At 40.9% G+C, this 20,447-nt stretch overlaps 1 protein-coding gene across 11 annotated transcripts in view; it reads left to right on the top strand.

Annotated features, from left to right (window-relative positions):
• The window catches only part of SYNE2 (spectrin repeat containing nuclear envelope protein 2), a 276,441-nt gene that overhangs the window by 53,368 nt on the left and 202,626 nt on the right, over positions 1-20,447 (top strand). For 10 of the 11 annotated variants that reach the window (XM_058162909.1, XM_058162908.1, XM_058162901.1 and 7 more), the window contains exons 11-21: positions 1-23; positions 1,117-1,281; positions 3,237-3,349; positions 4,491-4,647; positions 6,855-6,951; positions 9,211-9,398; positions 9,489-9,653; positions 10,775-10,903; positions 13,842-14,015; positions 16,007-16,141; positions 17,689-17,844. The exon at positions 1-23 is cut by the window's left edge and continues 115 nt beyond it. In XM_058162909.1, coding sequence (XP_058018892.1) covers positions 1-23; positions 1,117-1,281; positions 3,237-3,349; positions 4,491-4,647; positions 6,855-6,951; positions 9,211-9,398; positions 9,489-9,653; positions 10,775-10,903; positions 13,842-14,015; positions 16,007-16,141; positions 17,689-17,844 — 1,502 coding nt within the window. The remainder of the gene's footprint in view (positions 24-1,116; positions 1,282-3,236; positions 3,350-4,490; positions 4,648-6,854; positions 6,952-9,210; positions 9,399-9,488; positions 9,654-10,774; positions 10,904-13,841; positions 14,016-16,006; positions 16,142-17,688; positions 17,845-20,447) is intronic. The other variant, XM_058162907.1, reaches the window with a different exon arrangement.

Below are 20,447 nucleotides of genomic sequence, written 5' to 3'. Positions count from 1 at the left end.
CATGGGATAACCTATCCTATCAGGTCATTAGGATGTTCGCAGGAATTTGCATTTATTTTGTTGTTGTAAAAGGTTTCTTGTTGCATTTGAACATGTGGCTTCTATGAGAACACATTTCCTGCCATATAAATATGAAGCAAAGATGGGAGCAATAGAATATTTTGCCAGTCAGAGGCAAAATTTATATGCTCAAACAATGGAATAGAATAGAATAGAATTCTTTATTGGCCAAGTGTGATTGGACAAACAAGGAATTTGTCTTGATGCATATGCTCTCAGTGTACATAAAAGAAAAGATACATTCATCAAGAATCATAAGGTACAACACTTAATGATAGTCATAGGGTATAAATAAGCAATAAAATCATACAAGGAAATAATCAATATAAATCGTAAGGATACAAGCAACAAAGCTAAAGTCATACAGTCATAAGTGGGAGGAGATGGGTGATGGGAACAATGAGAAGATTAATATTAGTGCAGACTTAGTAAATAGTTTGACAGTGTTGAGGGAATTATCTGTTTAGCAGAGTGATGGCGTTTGGGAAGAAACTGTTCTTGTGTCTAATTGTTCTGGTGTGCAGTGCTCTATAGCATCATTCTGAGGATAGGAGTTGAAACAGTTTATGTCCAGGATGTGCAGTATACAGGTCCTCAATGGAAGGCAGGTTGGTAGCAATTGTTTATTCTGCAGTTCTAATTATCCTCTGAAGTCTGTATCTGTCTTGTTGGGTTGCAGAACCAAAACAGACAGTTATAGAGGTGCAGATGACGGACTAAATAATTCCTCTGTAGAATGGTTCCAATATGCAGGTACATTTATATCACATAAAGCATGAATAGTTGAATAGTTGAAGGAGAAACTTCTTAATTAACCAGTGGAACAGCTTGCCTTCAGAAGTTGTGGGTGCTTCATCTCTGGAGATTTTTAAGACGAGACTAGACAGTCACTTGTCTGAAATAATATAAGGTCTCCTGCTTGAACAGGGGCTTGGATTTCTAAGGTCCCTTCCAGCTCTATTCTGATTAAGCAATATGCTGGTATATTTTTGTGAAATAAAGTATGAATAATTGAAGAACCAAAATGAATAGCATTTCTCTGATTTATTTGTCTAGATGACTGAATGGAAAGCAAAGCTGGACAATATGTTACCTCCATCTCTAGAAGCCACTGAGGCTTGGCTGAAAGAAACAGAGCAGCATCTGGCACACAATCGACCCATTTCTCAAGATCATGTGAAAGCAACAGCTGCCCTTGAAGAAAAATTAAAAGCTGTACAGGTTGGTGAAGTAAAGTAAAATATTAATTTTTAAAATGTATTTATTGATTAAATTTATTTGCTTTCCATCTCGTGGGCAACTTACAGCATAATAAACATTAAAAAAACCATTAAAACCATTGAATATAAAATGGCACAACAAACAAAATAAAATCATTAACACAAGATGGAAAACGAGGGAGCTGGATACCAGGGGTCGGGGGGAGAGGTGGGATTAGCTTTTAATTAATCAACCACCTCCAGTATGAAACTTTCCCATTGGATCCCCAAGCCATCTGGCAGAACTAGGTTTTAAGGCTTTTACAAAATGTCAGGAGGGTGGGAGCCAATCTCACATCAGAGGATAAGATGTTCTGGGACAAGACCCACAGAAGACAAGGCTCTTCTTCTGGACCCCACCAAGCAAAATTCCTTTTACTAATATGTATTAGTAAAATATATCATCTTCTTATATACTTGCCTTGCCTAAAGCAACCATCATGGCATTTACTGTTGTTTGTAGCACTGTTAGCAGTGTAATACAATCAGAAATGCCTTTTTCCTATTATAGAATAGAATAGAATTCTTTATTGGCCAAGTGTGATTGGACACACAAGGAATTTGTCTTGGTGTATACGCTCTCGGAGTACATAAAAGAAAAGATACATTTGTCAAGAATCATGAGGTACAACACTTAATGATAGTCATAGGGAAACAGTCAATATAAATCTTAAGGATACCAGCAACAAAATTACAGTCCTACAGTCATAAGTGGGAGGAGATGGGTGATGGGAATGATGAGAAGATTAATAGTAACGCAGACTTAGTAACTAGTTTGACAGTGCTATTTGGGGTACTGTGAACAATATTGAGGAAAAAAGGACCACAAGCTTACATTTGGTTCACTACCTTCCGCCGCGGACCTTCCGCCGCGGGCTTAAAACATACTTATTTAATTGTGCAGGACTGAGCTAGATTTTAAATTTATGGGTTTTAATTGGGTTTTATTGGTATATTTTAATTAACGGGCTTTAAAATAAGTTTTTTAATTGTTTTTATTCTGTATTTATGTGTTTTTAAGCGCCTGTGAACCGCCCTGAGTCCTTCGGGAGATAGGGCGGTATATAAATATAAATAATAAATAAATAATAAATAAACTATATAATAGAACAAGACTCTAAACAATCAAGTAAATTCAACTCACACAAATCATTTTTGTAAGCAGCCCACATTCGCCCCAAAGAGTGAGATGGGTGGAATATAAATTTAATTAATAAACAAGTCAAATGAGTAAGCATGCATTTCTATTAGAGTTTGTCTTCTACTGTAGTATATACAGTTTTAGGAGTCTTGGCACAACAGATACAATAGATTTTGGGGTTGCTTTTCAAATGATTGGCTGAAGTCACATTTTGAGATAAGCCAAAACTCTTGACATTTCCCACATTCTTTATGCTGGATGAGACATTGTGAGACATTTAAACAATGACTTCATTCAGCCTTTTAGTGCTATTGAGTGGAAAATGTAAAGGGCGACCAACTCTAGCATTGCTCTGAATATTATCTCTGGACAAATACAACCCCAGGCATACTCACCAGGCGTCATAAGTGGGCTCTGCTGTGTTTTGGGGCATTTGGCAGCTGCCCAAGAATTACAGCATCTGATAATATATTCTGGGGTGCATTATTATATAAAGCAAGGTAAAATAAAAGACAATGTAATATTCAGGCATATAACCTCATATTGTACAGTAACAACACTATCAGCTGTTTAAGTAAAGAAAGATGCAATATTTCAGGAACTGTCTTTATAACCATTTTTATAAACTATGCCATAATTATTCAATGATACTTTTCTTTGAGAAATTTATTAACCTATTGCTATTCTGTCCTATTGCTAGAAAAACAAATGCACATATAGATGAATAAATGATGCTTTAATTATAAGACATTTGTGAATAGTGTTTCTGTTTTTAGAATTTGATGGAAAGTTTTCAATCACATTTGGAAACCTTTCAGTCCTTTGACAATAGAGATAATGCTGGAATGCTGGTAGTTCCACCTCAGAAGCTGGAAGAAATGAGAAAAAGGTTTGTGATGTCAAATTCCTCCTTCGATTTGTTGCATTTAGCTAAATATAATTGTGTTCTTATCAAATTTAGTAACCTAATTGCAGACCCATGTTGGGCATCTCTGCTGCTCTTACTGACACACATACTGTATGCATTTCCCACAACCTGATATCTTCCAGATGTGATGTATTCACTAGATTGGGGAATTTATTCAGTCCCAGGATCTGATTTTCCTCGTAGGCACGTTGTGTGGTCTTATTCTCTCCATGATCAATTCAAGCCTAGCTTGTGGTTTCTTTGAAAGCACTGCCTGGATTAACATATTTAATTTGGTTTTTGGGGGTTTCATATAAGGTATTGTAATATAAACTAATTCAATAGTCTGAATTTTCACCAAACAAAGTTAAAACTAATTAAGTAAGATTAAGACAAATTAAGCTCACCAGGAATGTGTGCAAACATAGCAAACAATGGTGCTCTAAATCAGGGGTCTCCAACCTTGGCAACTTTAAGACTTGTGGACTTCAACTCTAGGAGTTGAAGTCCACAAGTCTTAAAGTTGCCAAGGTTGGAGAGCCCTGCTCTAAATGATCCGATTAAGCATCTGTACTTTGTGCAAATCCAGCTAATAGAAAGCAAAATGTAGATGGGCCACAGGCCTGATTCAACACAGCTCTTCTTACATTCTTTGTTTCTGGAAATAATGCCAATTTCCTGACTTTTGTCATTCATATGTTTGTATCCAGTTTATAAATGTATGAAACTATTTAATTCTGAATCAGACTGTTGATCCATCTGGTTCAATGTTGCTTCTATTAATTGCTAGGGGGTCTTTTAAAGTCCTTCAAGACTTTATATAGTTATTAACGGCTTGGCTTGGTCCTGAAGGCCCTCTAGCAATTGTAACACTGTCTTTTGCTCTTCAGATGCACCTACTTTATTCTATTATTCTTGCACCATCATGATCAGATCAAAGCATTTCTTGTTCTCAGTTCAATCTAACACATCTGTAAATTGGTTAGTAATAAAGACAGAACAACTTATTTAACTGGTAAAAAGCAGCACATTGTTCTAGATCACAATGTGTTTTATAGAGTGTAGATTAGACTCATTGGTTTTGTCTTATATTTTATAGACAAGATGTTGGGTTTATTTTCAGGTTCAGCAAAGTTCAACTTGAAAATTTCAGCATTATTGCGGAATACTACTGCTCATCCAGCTCAGCTGTCTTCAATGAACTGACATCTAAATTGAACATCTGGAACATCAAGTTTGGAACCAAGGAGACTGTGGAGTTATTGCTATTAGATTGGCATGTAAGCATTATAATTGCTTCTTGGATAGCTATGCAGAAGAGACTAAAGAGCTGAATCAAAGGCACCCATACAAATACTGTACACACTATTTATTCATTTTAGTTTTAATTTTTATTAAATATTTATCCTACCTTCATTACTTTTATAATTAACTCAAGGCAGTGAACATAAATAATACTTCCTTCTCCTCCTATTTTTCTACAGCAACAACAACCCTATGAGGTGGGTTGGGCTGAGAGAATGATTGGCCCAAAGTCATCCAGCTAGTTTTCATGCATAAGGCAGGACTAGAACTCCCTGTCTTCTGATTTCTAGGCCAACACTTTAACCACTACACCCATCTGGCTGCTCTAAGCAAGTAATTTTCGTCCAAATATGGATTATGGATTTAGCATGTTAAAAGTGCTAAATCTTAGCTGTGGCTGTAAATAAGTAATATATATTTTATCAAGTATGACAAACTCCTTCTCAGCAATGCATCCCCCAGCAAACCCATGAAGTTCAGATAAGTACATTCATTGCAGAGTATTGAGAACCCATTTGAACAAAGCAGTTCAGCATCTAGCAGTGTATAGGAATCCTGACCTTTATGTGTATGAACCGGTCTCAGGTTTAAATACTGGGCTTCTTCTTCCTGCCTTTTCAAGTGAACAGCTTTTGAGCTGCTTGCTTTTTGTCCTTCAAGATTTCAACTACCATACTTTTCGGAGTATAAGACACTTCCCCCCCCCCCCAAAGAGGGTGAAAATTTGGTGCGTCTTATACACCGAGTGTAGCTCCGCCCACCTGCTGGCTCCCACCCTTTGGCCGTTTCGGCCTCTGGTGTGCATTGGATTTTTGGGCAGTTCCAGGCGGTGGGGATTGGTGGGGATCTGGAATGGGTCTAAAATGGAGCATTGGAAGCCAAAATGCAAGGCACAGTGGCCAAAAATGTGAGGCATTTAGGTGGCGATGGTCTGTGGCAATCTCTGCAGCCTGGAACAGCTGATTGGGGGTATTCCGGGTGGCCAATCTACCTGCCAATCAGCTGCTCAGACTGACTCAGGCGGCAATAATGTGCTGAAGCTGACCAGGCTATTTGCTATTTGCTACAAGGAAGCTAGCCAGATGAATACTGATGGATGCTGGTAGGCAGAGGCAGAACTTCTTTTTTTTTGTTTTTGTCCCCAAAAACTAATGTGCATTTTATACTCCGGAGCGTCTTATACTCTGAAAAATATGGTATATCTTTTCCATTTTAAAAGCAGCTTTCTCACATCAGAAATTCTCATCTCATCAGTCTTAATTCTTCTTATACGAACATCCAGCAGATGTCAGTGTAAATCTACAAATATTTAATAAGAGGCTTGAGAAAAACCACAATTTGTTTCTCCAAGTAGGAAGACTTGCCAAATGTTGTAAGGTCTAAACCTTGACAGTGTTGTTGGTAGTTTGAGAGGCAGAGAACACTGTTCACTCTTGAACTGCCTGTATAAAGTCCTGTTGTTTTTTAAAAACTGTTTTTTAAAGCTTTGAATTAATTTATTTCAATTGAGATCATGTGTTCCGGGACTATCACATATTTCAGAGTTCATGCCTTGTGCAAACTTCTGGATGAGGGTTTTTTTTTTTAAAAAAAATTCTTTCATCATGTTATCCTCATGGACATTTTATTTTTTTATTTTTTTATCATATTTTATTAATTTTTAAACAAACGAAAAACAAAACATAAATACAAAAAAGAAAATTTTCTGCAGAACTGTGACCACTTGCATGACATATCTCTACGAAGTTCATATACTCTATACATTTTACTTCATCAAATTCTACTGTGTCTGAGCCTGTTTTATTTTTCTGTTTTCAATCCATTTGTACATAATTTCTCTCATGATACGTAATACTCCAAGTCTGTCATCAGTTCCAATGTTAGTTTGTCCATTTCAGCACAGTCAAATATTTTGTTAATTATTAAGTCATCGGAGGGCATCTTTACATTCTTCCAACATTGTGCAAAAGCCAATCTTGTCACGGTTGACATTTTAATTTTTAAATTTTTTTTCTCACCCTTCTCCACCTCAGCAGATTCCTTGCTTTTATCCCTTACTTTGTCTCTGTTTCATCTGATCCATATAAACTCAGATAACCTGTAAATCTCAAATTGAATTACTTCTAATTCTCTACAGCGGCAAACATTTCTTAAACAAAAATTTTATTTTATTTTGGGGCAGAACTTTATCGAAGAAAAAAGTTTTCTTGGTCAACTAGACACTGCATTACAAATATGTGAAGCACAGAAGAACAAAATGCTAAAGGCTCCTAATTTGGGTAAGAATTCATAGTGGTTCTGTTCAAGCTTCAACAGTCCCTTGATTTTCAGCGCTTGGTCTGTAAGGATTATTTTTACAGGGCCAGAATCTCATCATGGGAATCTCCCCGGCATTCTTGGCACTCGCCCGCCTCCCATCCATCCATCCGCCTCGCCTGCAAACTCCCGCCCCACTCCCGCCTCTCCGATGGGCGTCCCCCGGCAGCCCCAGATGCCCAAAGCCTGTGCCCTCCCGGCTCCCTTTTCCACAGCACCCAACTCTTTATTGAGGCGGGTGGCATGTGGAGCGGGGCAGAAGCAAGACACGTGGAGTGAGATGGTGCTCGCTTCTCTTGCCATCTCTTCTCCCCCCCACTCTTTGGGGAGACACGAGATGCGGGTCTTACCTACCTTGCAGCTCTGTCGCGTGTCTTTCTATTGTCTGCAGGCAAACACATTGTTAGGGTAAAACCAAACTTCCTGCGAGTTCGAAAAATTTGATTGGACTACCGAGGTTTTTTTTACCCTACGTGTTTGCCTGCAGATAACAGTGGGACACGTGAAGGAGCTGCAAGGTTGGTAAGATGGCTCCATGTGCCCCAATGGCACTGTAACAGCAACCTGGCTGCTGCCCTTCCCCGCCATCTCTTTGTCGAGGGGGGTGGCAGGTAGGGCGGGGGAGAAGTGAGATGCATGGAGCGTGATGGGGCTCCTCTTGCCATCTCTTCTCCCCTTCTCGCCAGGCATGGCAGGGCTTCCTGCCCTTGCCCTAAATGGATGCAATTTGGGGGTGGCAGATAGGGAGGGGTAAGGCTGTGGAGACACGAGATGCACATCTTACCTGCCTTGAAGCTTTGTCGCGTGTCTCGCCATTGTCTGCAGGCAAACACGTAGGGTAAAATCAAATCTTGCAAGTTTGAGAAGTTTGATTGAGCTCACGAGTTTTTTGTACCCTACAATTTGTTTGCCTGCAGACAACAGTGAGACACACGATGGAGCTACAAGGCAGGTAAGACACATCTCACATCTCCCCAGCCCCACCTCTCCCCACCTGCCACCCCCAAATTGCATCCAATTTGGGCAGGGGCAGGAAGCCCTGCCATGCCCGGTGAGAGGGGGAGAAGAGATGGCAAGAGGAGCGAGCCCTGCCTTGCTCCATGTGTCTCGCTTCTCCTCCACCCCACCTGCTACTGCCATTGATAAAGAGCCTGGCACTGTGGAAAAGGGAGCTGGGCGGATTTGGGCATCTGGGGCTGCCGGGAGTTGCCTGGTGAAGAGGCGGGAGCAGGGCGGGAGTTTGCAAGCAATTGCTTCCCTTTTGCCTTCTCTCCCAAAAGCTCTTCTTGGGCACAGCCACTTTTGCAGCAGGAGACTCGTGCCTCGTGCTGGCCTTCCGAAGGGTACTGTAGCAGCAGCTATCCACAATTTTTTAACCCTTATTTAGTCCCGACCCATGTGGCCCAGTACAGTTGGGATGAAATTGGGGTAAAAAAATTGTGGATAGCTGCTGCTACAGTACCCTTCGGAAGGCCGGAGCGAGGCACATGGGGTGCGTCACTTGGTTTCCTGCTGCAGAAGTGGCAATCCGTGCTGTAGAAGTGGCATCCAATCCATGGCAAAAATGGCCGCACTTGCTGTAGGTGCCAGCTGGAGTGTCACCCATAAGGCAGCTGTTCCATGGATGGAATTGCCTGCTGTGACTGTCACCATTAGGTAAGGAGGGTGCGAGGCATGTGGGGTGCGTCACTGGGCCTCTGGCTTCATTTGCAGCCGCAATTGGCTGCAAAAGCGGCCGCGCTTGCTGGAGGCGGCAGCCTGAGTGGCCCCCGCAAATCAGCTTTGAATGGCAGCCTGAGCGGCTCAGCTGATCCAATTAAGGGGCCTAGAAGCCCTGAGGTGACCGGGGAGGGGAAGGGCTGCCTCCTCTGCTGGCCACACCCACCCCGTCACTAGGACTTATTTTCAGGGGAGGGCGTATATTTACGCGTACCCCACCCCAAAAATCAGGCTTGGCCTTATTTTTGGGACATGTCCTATTTTTGGGGAAACATGGTATATAATGCAAGAAATGAATTATAATTGCATGTTAGATATAGCTTGAGTCTCATCCCAATGACAAATGTATTTACCTTGTGCAAGTTGTTCTCTTTCAATATTGATTTTTGATCTGTAAAATCTTCTCATAGCTCCTGGTTGTATAAAGTGAACCAGGAAGGAGGAAAGTCTTTGTATACAACTGTGGAAATGGTTAATGATGTTATTATTTTAAAATATTTTAGAAATTAATCCTGAAGAAACAGTTAAATTGTTTAAGATGACAGAAGTTCAGATTTCCAAGTGCAGAGAGTACATTAACAATGTGAACGACACCTTAAAAAAAAATTTATCGTCTTGGACCATCTATACGGAGAACATCCAGTTGCTAAAATCTTGGCTGGAAGAGACTCGAAAAGACCATCTTAAGAAGGTATTTTTATTATTTTTCCAGTTATTGAAATTGTTTTGAAAATTATGGACGCACCATAAATATCATATGGGTTTTAATATGATCCTTTAGATCTCCCCAGAAATTTTGGCAGCCTGGAATTCACGGCATGGTTCTTTGAATGAAGCTGGAAACTTTTTGATTGAATCCAGCAATGCAGAAGTGGGATCAGCTGTTTCTGGAGAATTGAAAAAATTGAACAGAAAATGGGCCAAACTTATAAAGAAGACAAAGTTTGTGAGTGGACATAAATACTTTGCTTTCCTAATTTGATCAAGTCATATTTTACAGTACAATGAAATGTTGCAATATTAACTCCTCACTGTACTGTGAGGTTAGAAATTAAAAGAAGGAATAAAAAGTTTCATATCATCACTTTGGGTTTAAGCTCAATGCCAGTAGTTCAGTGTTAAATTTACATAGCAATAGCACTTAGACTTATATACTACTGCACAATGTTTTATAGCACTCTCTGAGCAGTTTACAGAGTCAGCATATTTTCCCCAACAATCTGGATCCTCATTTTATGGACCTCGGAAGGATGGAAGGCTGAGTCAACCTTTAGCAGCTCAAACTCGAACTCCTGGCTATGAGCAGTGAGTTAGCCTGCAGTACTGCATTCTAACCACTATAGCACTATGGCTCCATATTATATATTTATGTATTAAATCTGCAGACTCTTCTCTGTTTTTCCCCGAAAGGATTGAAAAACATTCAAATGAAGTGATCAGCAACCTTCCTCAGATAGATGCTTATGAGATATGTCCAATTTTAATCCTATCGTTCATAGTCAATTGCATTTAATTTTAATATTAAGTAATATTTCACTGAATATTGTTATTCCTTCTGTATTTAATTATTTTTCTTTCTTTCTATCAAGTTAAATTAGAAGTCAGTGGTGTAGGGACTAATCTCAAGGTTTTCTTACACTGCAGTTATCCGTTTTACAGAAATGGAATTTGCATATGACCTACCCATTAAAGTCTTCAAAAGTCATGGATGGTTTTGTAATAAATTAGTAACACAAGAGATTTATTGTGTCATAAGCCTTAGTAGACCTACTTTCTTGTGTGCATGAAATATTCTTAATTAGTAGATTATTATTTTTTAAAAGCATGGTGAAAAGACCTTGATATATGTTCTATTGCCACATTTATAAAACTCCAAGTCTATACATGAATACCACCCATTCATAATAGTTGTTAGTTTATTGTGCTAATTGAGAAAATCAATTAAAAGTATCATGTTTGCAGATTCTTGGATGACTTTCATTAATGAAAACACAAACATAGAATAAAGCCATCAAAGTCTAAATAGCAAACTTGGGGATTAAAACAAATGTTGCTTGATGTTTATAGGAAATGAAATTGTTAGTAACAGATAACAATGGAAATGTTGAGACTTCTAGGAAATTCAATCCAGACGTGTTTAACAATCCAGTGCAACCGTCAAAGGAACTTCCTAAAATGTGCTCTGAAAAGGCAGAGGTAAAGAATCTGCGACTTTATATATAAACTGGAATTTTAGTACTTGCCTTATTTGCTGTTTTGCGAACTAAATCTCTATTCTTGCCATTCATTGTGTGTGATATAGTTTCTGTGCATTTGCTGGGAGGGAAAAATCCCACCTGTAATCCTGCTTCCAGATCTGCAGATGTATCGGTTTAGGACTACCCATCTAAAAGTGCCCGTACTGGTACTGGGCAGTTACTAATCCTCTTATGGTTGCAACACATGGGAACTGTATGCTGTTTCCAAATGACTAATGGCTGGGGAACAATAGTAGAAAGAAATTTATTAGGGTTCATTGCAGTCAGCCAGATATTCAGATTGGGTTTGGCATTTTTGTCTACCCATCAAATCCTTTCTAAGGACCTGGGATAAGCAAATCTGGATATTTGATGGTGTTACAGATATCATCACAGGATGCAAGCTGTTCCCAGTAAAGCTGCCTTTTGCAATTAACTGATGGTGAGTTTGTCCATGCCTATGGTGTTCAAGTGGTGCTCCAGTTGTTTTTGGGATTGTACCCAAGACCCCTATTACTATTGGTACTACCTTTGCTTGTTTGCGATCTTTTTGCTGCAACTTGCCAGGTGGAGCTAATGTTTCTTCAGCTTCTTTGCATAGGTGACATTTGTTATCTATTGCTGTCTTTTCAATTCTGGCTTTGTATGCATTTGTTCTTAAAGCAGAATTGGTCCCCCCCCGCTCTTCTTCCTCCTCTACCCCAGGGAAATCTGGTGAGAAACAGAATATTAAACTTTAGTCTAGCCCAATATGGCTTGGTTTATGTTTTTGTAATATCTAAGAAGTATAGTATGAGTCATATTGACCAATGTTTGACTTAGGGTCAGGTGTATTTATGGAGAGGACCTGTCAAAAACATTATGCTGCCAGGCGTGGCCACACAATTGAAGCTCCCTCCTACTTCGTTTGTGTCACCCACATAAAAGGGACCAAGGCTTCAATCTCATGATTGCAGTTGTCATCTTGACTTTTAAACCTTCCCTGCAGAAGTTTCTGCTAAAGTTTCTAGGCTCTTGACAGGCTCTTGTCATCCAAGAATGACAGCGGAGCAATCCAGAGTTCAGTTCTTTATTTGCTTACATACAATAGGCAGAGCACCTATATTTTCTGGGCTATTGCTTCGGCTTGGTCAGCTTGATTCAAGCCTCCTTTGGGGAGTTCTAAAATTCAGTTATCCAGAATACAGGTTTACACAGACTTCTAACAGTATCTTATTGGAAAAATGGAGTTTTCTTGTTAGGCTAAGCCCAAGAACGACATGGAACAATCCAGCTAGAGTACAGGACTTTATTTGCTTAAGTGCAATAGACGAAATCTTGCCAGACTAAATCCTTACTTCTCTTACCTTAACAGATATACCCTGGGAGTGGCTGCCCAAATCTCTTACTTGTCTCCAATCCAGGTCTGGGTTGGACTGATTCTTGTCTTCTTCCCTCCACACCTTCAGGAATATGTCCTCTCCTGCTGGGAAATGGCTGCTTCACTATAATCCATCACCCCTAGCTCCCCTTCCATGGACACCATCTCTCACAGCTTTCCCCAACAGTGTATGGATATTCATGGCTTAATTTTTTTTAAAAAATCAACTGTAATCTCTCTTCCTACCCTACTCTCAAAACGACCCTACAGAGCACTGCGCACCAGAACAACTAGACAGAAGAACAGTTTCTTCCCGAATGCCATCACTCTGTTAAATAAATAATTCCTTCAACACTGTCAAACTATTTACTAAGTCTGCACTACTATTAATCTTCTCATCATTCCCATCACCAATCTCCTTCCATTTATGACTGTAACTTTGTTACTTATATCCTTACAATTTATACTTTGTTACTTGTATCCTTACGATTTATACTGATATTGTTTCCCGATTGCTTATTTGTAGCCTATGACTATCATTTGTGCTGTATCATTAAGTGTTAAATTTGTACCCTATGACTATCATTAAGTGTTGTACCTTATGATTCTTGATGAAGGTATCTTGTCTTTTTATTTACACTGAGAGCATATGCACCAAGACAAATTCCTTGTGTGTCCAATCACACTTGGCCAATAAAAATTCTATTCTATTCTATTCTATTCTATTCTATTCTATTCTATTCTATTCTATTCTATTCTATTCTATTCTATTCTATTCCTGTAACTGAAGTCCATTATTTCATATTTTGCAGTGAGTGAGAGTGGAGTGAGTGAGAAAGATCAGGTCTTGACGTTATTCTGAAAGATATTCTTGTAAGCCTTTGAAGAGTGTCATCATATTCTCCCTCAGCTATCTTTTCTGAAGGATAAGCATACCCAGTTCCTTCAGTCCCTCTTCATAACAGTTTCTATTCTCCTACTATCTTCATTGCCCCAGTTGAACATTTTTCAATTTTCTCTGAAAGTGCAGTAGCTAGAACTTGACACAGTACTTGATGCGGAGGTCTGATCAAAACAAAATATAATAGGATGATTTCACCATTTAGAAATGGTACTTCTGTTTATGAAACTTAAAATTGAATTTACCTTTTTTTGCAGCTACATCCCGTGCTATATTATCTATGTCTTATATTTATCTTTTCTAGTTTTTAAGAGGATCAGATCCATAAAGGAAATTTTTAATGCAGTCCTATAAGAGAATGAGTCACAGAAATGTACACAATCCTGAAATATATACATCTTCTCATAATTGTTTGTATTTTGATAATGGTCGTTGGGATTATTCCAGCTCTAGAAAAAGATTTTTAGTATGCAATTAATATAAGTTTAGAGAAAGTTTAGACAGTAAGTTTTCCATCTTTCATCTAAAGTCTCTTAACAATTGAGTAACAGGAAAAGATAAATCACAGGCTTTTTGATGATGGTGGATACATGATAAAATTATATAATGCTTTTTTCCTATGATTTTTCTTCCTAGATTGCTCCCATTAGCCTTCAGACAGATCCATGTACACCAGATGAGTTCTTCTCAGAAGATGAGGACAAGCTAAACTTTGAAAAAGCTTATAAGGAACTTGAAACAATTGTTCTACAAGCTATGCATCTTGTAGGCCAAAAGACAATTTCTGAAGAACCACATTCAAAATACGAAGTGAGTTCATCCATGATACCACTGCGGAATAAGCACCCTAAAGGGCAGAATACTGTGGTTGTCATAAATGAAAAACAAAAATGGGTACTATGAGAGCTTTAAAATATATGTTAAGGATGTTTCCAGGTGGAAGTAAAAAAAAAAAAAAAGTATGCTCTACCAGTGTTCCTTTTATGATAGCTTGAGCTCTGTCAACATTTTAGAGGTTTACTGGATTCTTTAAGTCTTGCAAATGCTTAAGGCATCCTTCTTACCTGTTAAAACCAACTCCGAAAACAAGTCTGGCCCTGTGTATTTTTGGAATGAGGTCCTCAAAATATTATGGAAAATGTGGTGCAGTATTTGAATGGATGGAAATTGTACATCTCTGACATAAATAATCTGGACTGTGAAAAACACCAATGTGGTGTCTCCAAATCAAGCCTGAAAGCACATTTTTCAGTTAACACATTTTATTAAAAGGCATAAGCCTTTGTGAGCTGCAACTCCTGCATTGGTTGGAAAAGATATTACCAGACCCCTGGTTTTTTGCTGCCATAGATTAACCACCTGTTAACAAAACAACCACCTTACATTTATTAACAGTTACAATTTAGAAACCATGGTTAATTTTGATATAAAGTTTCTTCCTTCCTTATCTGTAAAATTTTAAGTTGTCTAAATCATCATAGTGTTAATAATCTCTAATTCATATGTATAGATACTGCTGTACCCAAATAATATAATGTATTACTTACAGTTCAGTAAAACAATATTTTTCTTTTTTTAAAAAAAGGAACAGCAGTGCCTGTCCCTTCCCCATTTTCCTTCTGTCTGAATATAAAGTAATTGAAATATTGTAAAGTAAATGAAATAATTGATTCATCACTTATATCTTTTATGTACATTGAGAGCTTATGCACCGAAGACAAATTCCTTATGTGTTCAATTACACTTGGCCAATAAAGAATTCTATTCTATTCTATTCTATTCTATTCTATTCTATTCTATTCTATTCTATTCTATTCTATTCTATTCTAATTTCCTGCCTAAACAGGGGAGTTGGACTCAGGGGTGGGTTCTACTTACCTTTACTACTGGTTCGCATCGTGCCCACGCACGCACGTGCTCGCTCTGCTCACATGCGTGCACACTCTTCTGCGCATGTGCAGATAACTTTTGATGATATTCGGATCAGTGGGTGGAGCCTCCCGCTGGATTTACTACCGGTTCTATAGAACCTGTCCAAACCAGGGGCAACCCACCACTGGTTGGACTAGAAGACTTCCAAGGTCCCTTCCAACTCTGTTATTCTATTCTATTCTATTCTATTCTATTCTATTCTATTCTATTCTATTCTATTCTATTCTATTCTATTCTAAATAAAATGGCATGTCCTCTAGGGATGCAGCTTCTTGGTAGGAAGCTGCAACTAAACAAACAAATATGTATGAGTGATTAACTTAGGAATCCAGTAGGCCACACCTGGTGGTCTTATCTAGTGTGGGCTGTGCGGCTAAGATCAGCACACGGCAAAATGGAGACACATGTAATTTCCTATGCAGTGCCTCAGAGTTATATCAAAGATCTAATGGGAAGGGATAGTAACAGGCTTCAAACTGATGAGACCAGAGAACCTAGGAAAGATACACAAACCAGGTCTGTGATGGGCCCTATCTTCATGTTAGGGCTACAATTCAGTGAATTATGCCCTAGGGCCTAACTCGGTTTTCTCAACCTTGGCAACTTTAAAATGTGTGGACTTCAGCTCCCAGAATTCCCCAAGCCAGCATGAATGCACATTAGATGAGCTGTTCTTGTTCTGTCAGTGGTTTCAAACATGTTATTTCAAAGGCTGTCCCTCCATGTCCAGCAAACCTTGTTTTACTCTGTAGTTCTACTGGAATGGGGAGGACCCTTATATCACCTTGCATGCATCTACTTTGGGGCAGGTTTTTTTTTTTTTTGCTGTTTTGATTATCATTCCGTAATTTTATGTCATTTTCTTCCAGGAGGCTTTTAGCATCTTGGATACTAACATTCTTAGCAAGTTTTTGAAAGCAGCAGAACAATTGAAAAGCATTTTATCGGCTCATGAAAAGGCACTGGTGGAGGAAAGGAGCAAAGATGTTTGTGAGAGATGGGAGGTGAGAAAATGTGCTTAGAAATAGATATTTTAATCAAGAAGAAGCCACTTGATCATTTAATATTTACATGAAATGTTTGCAGGATTTTTTTTTGCTGTAGTATGAATGATACAATAGTGAGAATTATTAGCTTCATCCAAAGAGACCTAGGCTGAAGACATGTCTCAATAAATTAGTTCCACTAAGTAATGATGGACAAGTTACTATTATGTGGTTACCAGAACTTTCTCCATATCTACAGCAACTGTATAGAGCAGCTGGGGGGGGGGAAAGAGGTGAACTGGGCTGCATGACTAGCGTAGTGGCAGCCCAACTTGCATGAGTGGTACACAGTTTGACTTGTGTGAGAGGTGTGCATGTGCACAAATGCCTGCAAGCCTGCTGCTTGTGCAAGTTGAGTTGCATGTGCATGCATGCTGGCCAGCCACTTGCGCAGCCCAGTTCCTAATAGGCCATGACCCGGTAGTGGGCCTTGACCCAGGAGTTGGGGACCCCTGGTATAGAGGATGTGAGTCTGTTGCACATCTAGCTCTAGATGCAAATTCTTCATTACTACTACAACTTCCTCATTTGGGGATTTTGGCTGGTATCAAGAATACATAAGGCATTCTTTTTGCTGATCTTGTGCAAGGATTTTGATGTACGTTGCCAGGAGAATCATTGAAAGCATGTATATATTCATGCATCATGTAAAAATGGGCTGGTATATGCTTGGCAGAAGTTTAAGACAGAGTCTTTTCAGTGACTGCATCCAAATTTTATTTATTTATTTAATTTTTGTGCTGCCCATCTCCCCTGCAAGATGACTCCAGGTGGCTTACAGGTTATTACAGATTTTACAATATTCCATGAAGGGTTTGCTCCTTTGTGTTATGAAATAGATGGTGAGCTCTTAGGATCCAATCTGGGTCAGTCACCAGAACCAGAGGTTTAGTCTTCCAAGCTTCTGGACTCATGCTGGAGCCCACCCTCAGGGAACTTCTCTCTACCAGAATTAGTTCTCTCAGCTAATTTATTTTCTGTTCTATATTTTCATCTGTGTTTTTCATATAATCAAGTTTTAACTTGCTTCCATTTTCAACAAAATTGTAAATAGAGTTGACATATTAACAGTATATAAATGTTGGATAAATAAGGCATATGAGGTGGTTCTGTTGATAGTTGCTATAGTTCTCAGTGTGTTCTATTTGTTCACTTGGTTTTCATCATGGATTTTATTGTTAATCACTATAGACATTTATAATGAAGGAAAATGCCTAAATATACCAAACAAATATGCAGAGGAGTATTTTGTGAACCCTTCTATATTCTCTCTCTCATATCTACATATCCTTTGGATGAACTTTAATCTTTTAATTACAACTTCATTCTTTTATGTTTATTTTACTGTTAACTGCCTTGAGTGGAAACTCAGGAAGATTGTAATGAACAGACACATAGCTTGCAGGGTTATTCTGAAGCTAAAATGTTATTCTGATCTTAGAACAAGATTTGGATTTAAAATACTTCCCTTGGTGCTTAAAATGATTTGGCCATCTCTTTTGCAGGCTGCTCGCTGTGAAATCATGTCCTATATTCACCTGAAATTGAAAATTGAAAGAGAGAAGTTCAATAAGACTTTTTCAAATCTCAATAAGCAGATAAATAAAGAGAAGAAACTGCTCAATGCTGGGAAAACCAAAGGCCTTATTGAGGAGCACGAGGTACCATATAAAACTGGCATTCTCTTTTGTTTCTCAGGCGTTTTTTATTTTATTTTACAAGCTACCATGTAATGGGTCAGAATTACAATTATGGTTCCCTGATCTCTCAATGCCATGTGAGATTTTCTTTCACTCTGTTTCCTGACATAATTGTCATTGGGAGAGGCCAAGAACCCAAACTGGAATTGTCTGTTGGGAAACAATGTAAAACTGAACGATGCTGTCGTATGTATAATGATGCAAGGATGTGTTTAGTAAGATGGTTAGCTGCATGTCCCAAACTCCTTGACTAGGTGGCTTAGTGGCTAAGACACTGAGCTTGTCAATCAGAAAGGTCGGCGGTTTGGTGGTTCGAATCCCTAGTAAAGATCTCCTGCATGAACAAGAGGTTGGACTAGATGTGTTGTGACCCAGGTTCCTGGACCCGGACTCCTGGACTCGGATGATTCAGAAAGTGAGGGAGAAGACCTGGCCAGCCCTGCTTCTCTTGAGCCCTTTCCCTCCCTGGCACCCACTCAAAGGGATGGGGAGGGGCCGGCACAGCCTGATTCCATGGAGCCTCCTTCTGATTTGGCAACGCCCCAAGAACAGTTTTGGAGCGATGCAAGGTCACGTAGACGTAATCGCCGTGCGCAGCAGCGGAAGAGTTGGGACAAAGCCAAGTCATAATTGTCATGCAGTGACATCTGCAGAGACTATAAATAGGAGGCGGGACTTCCTGGTTTTTTGTCTTGGACAAAGTAATGAGTTGGCGAGCTAATGAATTGGCGAGCTAACTATTTCAATGGAGGGAAGAATATATTCGTGAGTAATTCTGGCCTTATCTATAATTTCCTCGTTATCTCCAGAAACTTGGCAGGCCCGTGGGTAGACGTGGCCAGGACATGTATCTATGTAAATAAAAGGGGGAAAAAAGGAAGGCCTCTGACGGACTCTTTGCTGGGAGTATTGGGGGAAGGGAAACAGAACATTTTGTCCAAGACCTGACTAAAACATCTTCTACCAAAGATGGATCAGCAGCAGGTACAGCAGCAGTTAGAGCAGCTACAAGCAGCTAATCAACAGCTCCAGCAGCAAGTGGCTCACTTGGCAGGCCAACTTGCTGCCAGGAATGTGCCTGCAGCCCCCCATCCTCCCACCTCCTCCTCGTCGCAAGTGCCCGATAACCGTACCGGATAAGTTTTCTGGGCAGCCTGAGATGTTCCCGACCTTCTTGGGACAGTGCCAGCTCTACATGGCTATGAGGCCAGAGGATTTCCCAGACGACCGGGCTAAGGTGGCCTTCGTGATTAACCTTCTTTCCGGCTCGGCTGCTCGATGGGCCACGCCCTCTTGCTCCAGGACAGCCCCTGCTGGCGGACCAACAGCGTTTTGGCAGCACCTCCGCACCATGTATGAGGACCCCGTTCGAATGCTGACGGCAACCAGGCGCCTTAAGGAACTCAGTCAAGGGAAACGCCCCCTGCAGGAGTACATCGCCGAATTTCGTCTTTTGTGCCAGGACTCTGACTGGAATGATGCAGCGCTGGTGGACGCGTTCAGGAGGGACTCTCAGAGGAATTGCAAGACGAGCTGGCCCGTGGAGGCGCCGCGGACCCTCGACAACTTGGTGCCCCTTTGTCTCCGCCTCGATGCCCGTCTGCAACGGCGACCATCCCGTCGCACCCCCCGGGACCCACCGTCGACATCTGCACCCCACTTCCTGCACCACCAGCACCCAGGGTTGCCCCACGTTTTGTAACCGCTGCGGAAGAGCCCATGGAGTTGGGAGCGGCCAGACCTCGCCTGACAGCCCAGGAGCGGAACCGGAGGCGCCAAGGGGGATTATGCCTGTACTGTGGGAGCCCGCCACGCCGCTTCTTGCCCCAGAAAGCGAAGTGGGGCACGCACACCGGTCCCCGAATCACAACGTGACCAATCGGGAAACGGAGCAGGCCCGACCTCGGGGAAACCGTAGGTCGGGCACGTACTAAGCCCCACTGGGCGTTGCGGAAGTAGACTCTGGGCCCCTCGGCATCTGATTCTGGACACACGGATATGGTTGGGGAACCAGTCGGACGGGCTCCAGGCGCATGCGCTGGTGGACTCAGGGCCACAACAAACTTTATGGACCAGGCCTTTGTGACCCAGTTTGCGGTCCCGTGGTTCCGTGGACCCTCCGATGCGGGTAGAGACAATTGATGGGCGAGAACTGGTGTCCGCCCCATTAAATTTGCCACCCAGCCTTTGCGCCTGGCTATTGGGGACCATGAGGAGGCGATCCAGTTTTATGTCACGGCGGACCTTCATTTTCCTTGGTCCTTGGGATGGCCTGGCGGACCCACGATCCTCAGGTGGCCTGGTCGCGGAACACCATCTCTTTCCCGAGTCTGCAGTGCGTCGATCACATCCGCCACACCTGTGCCGGCCAGAACGTCCCCACCGCTGCCATCACCTTGCCTCCTGAGCTGGCGGACTTCGCCGGCGTGTTCAGCGAGAAGGAGGCGGACCGACTACCCGCATCGGCCCTCGATTGCCCGTGGACCTTCTGCCCAACGCACCACTGCCTGTGGGACGCCTGTATTCCATGTCGGAGCCCGAGTTGGCCGCCTCAGGGACTTCCT

This window comes from Ahaetulla prasina, chromosome 1, assembly GCF_028640845.1.
Source record: "Ahaetulla prasina isolate Xishuangbanna chromosome 1, ASM2864084v1, whole genome shotgun sequence".
In the NCBI taxonomy this organism is placed as follows: domain Eukaryota; kingdom Metazoa; phylum Chordata; class Lepidosauria; order Squamata; family Colubridae; genus Ahaetulla; species Ahaetulla prasina.
The sequence above is the reverse complement of the archived record's forward strand: the minus strand, read 5'-3'. Positions and strand labels throughout refer to the sequence as shown.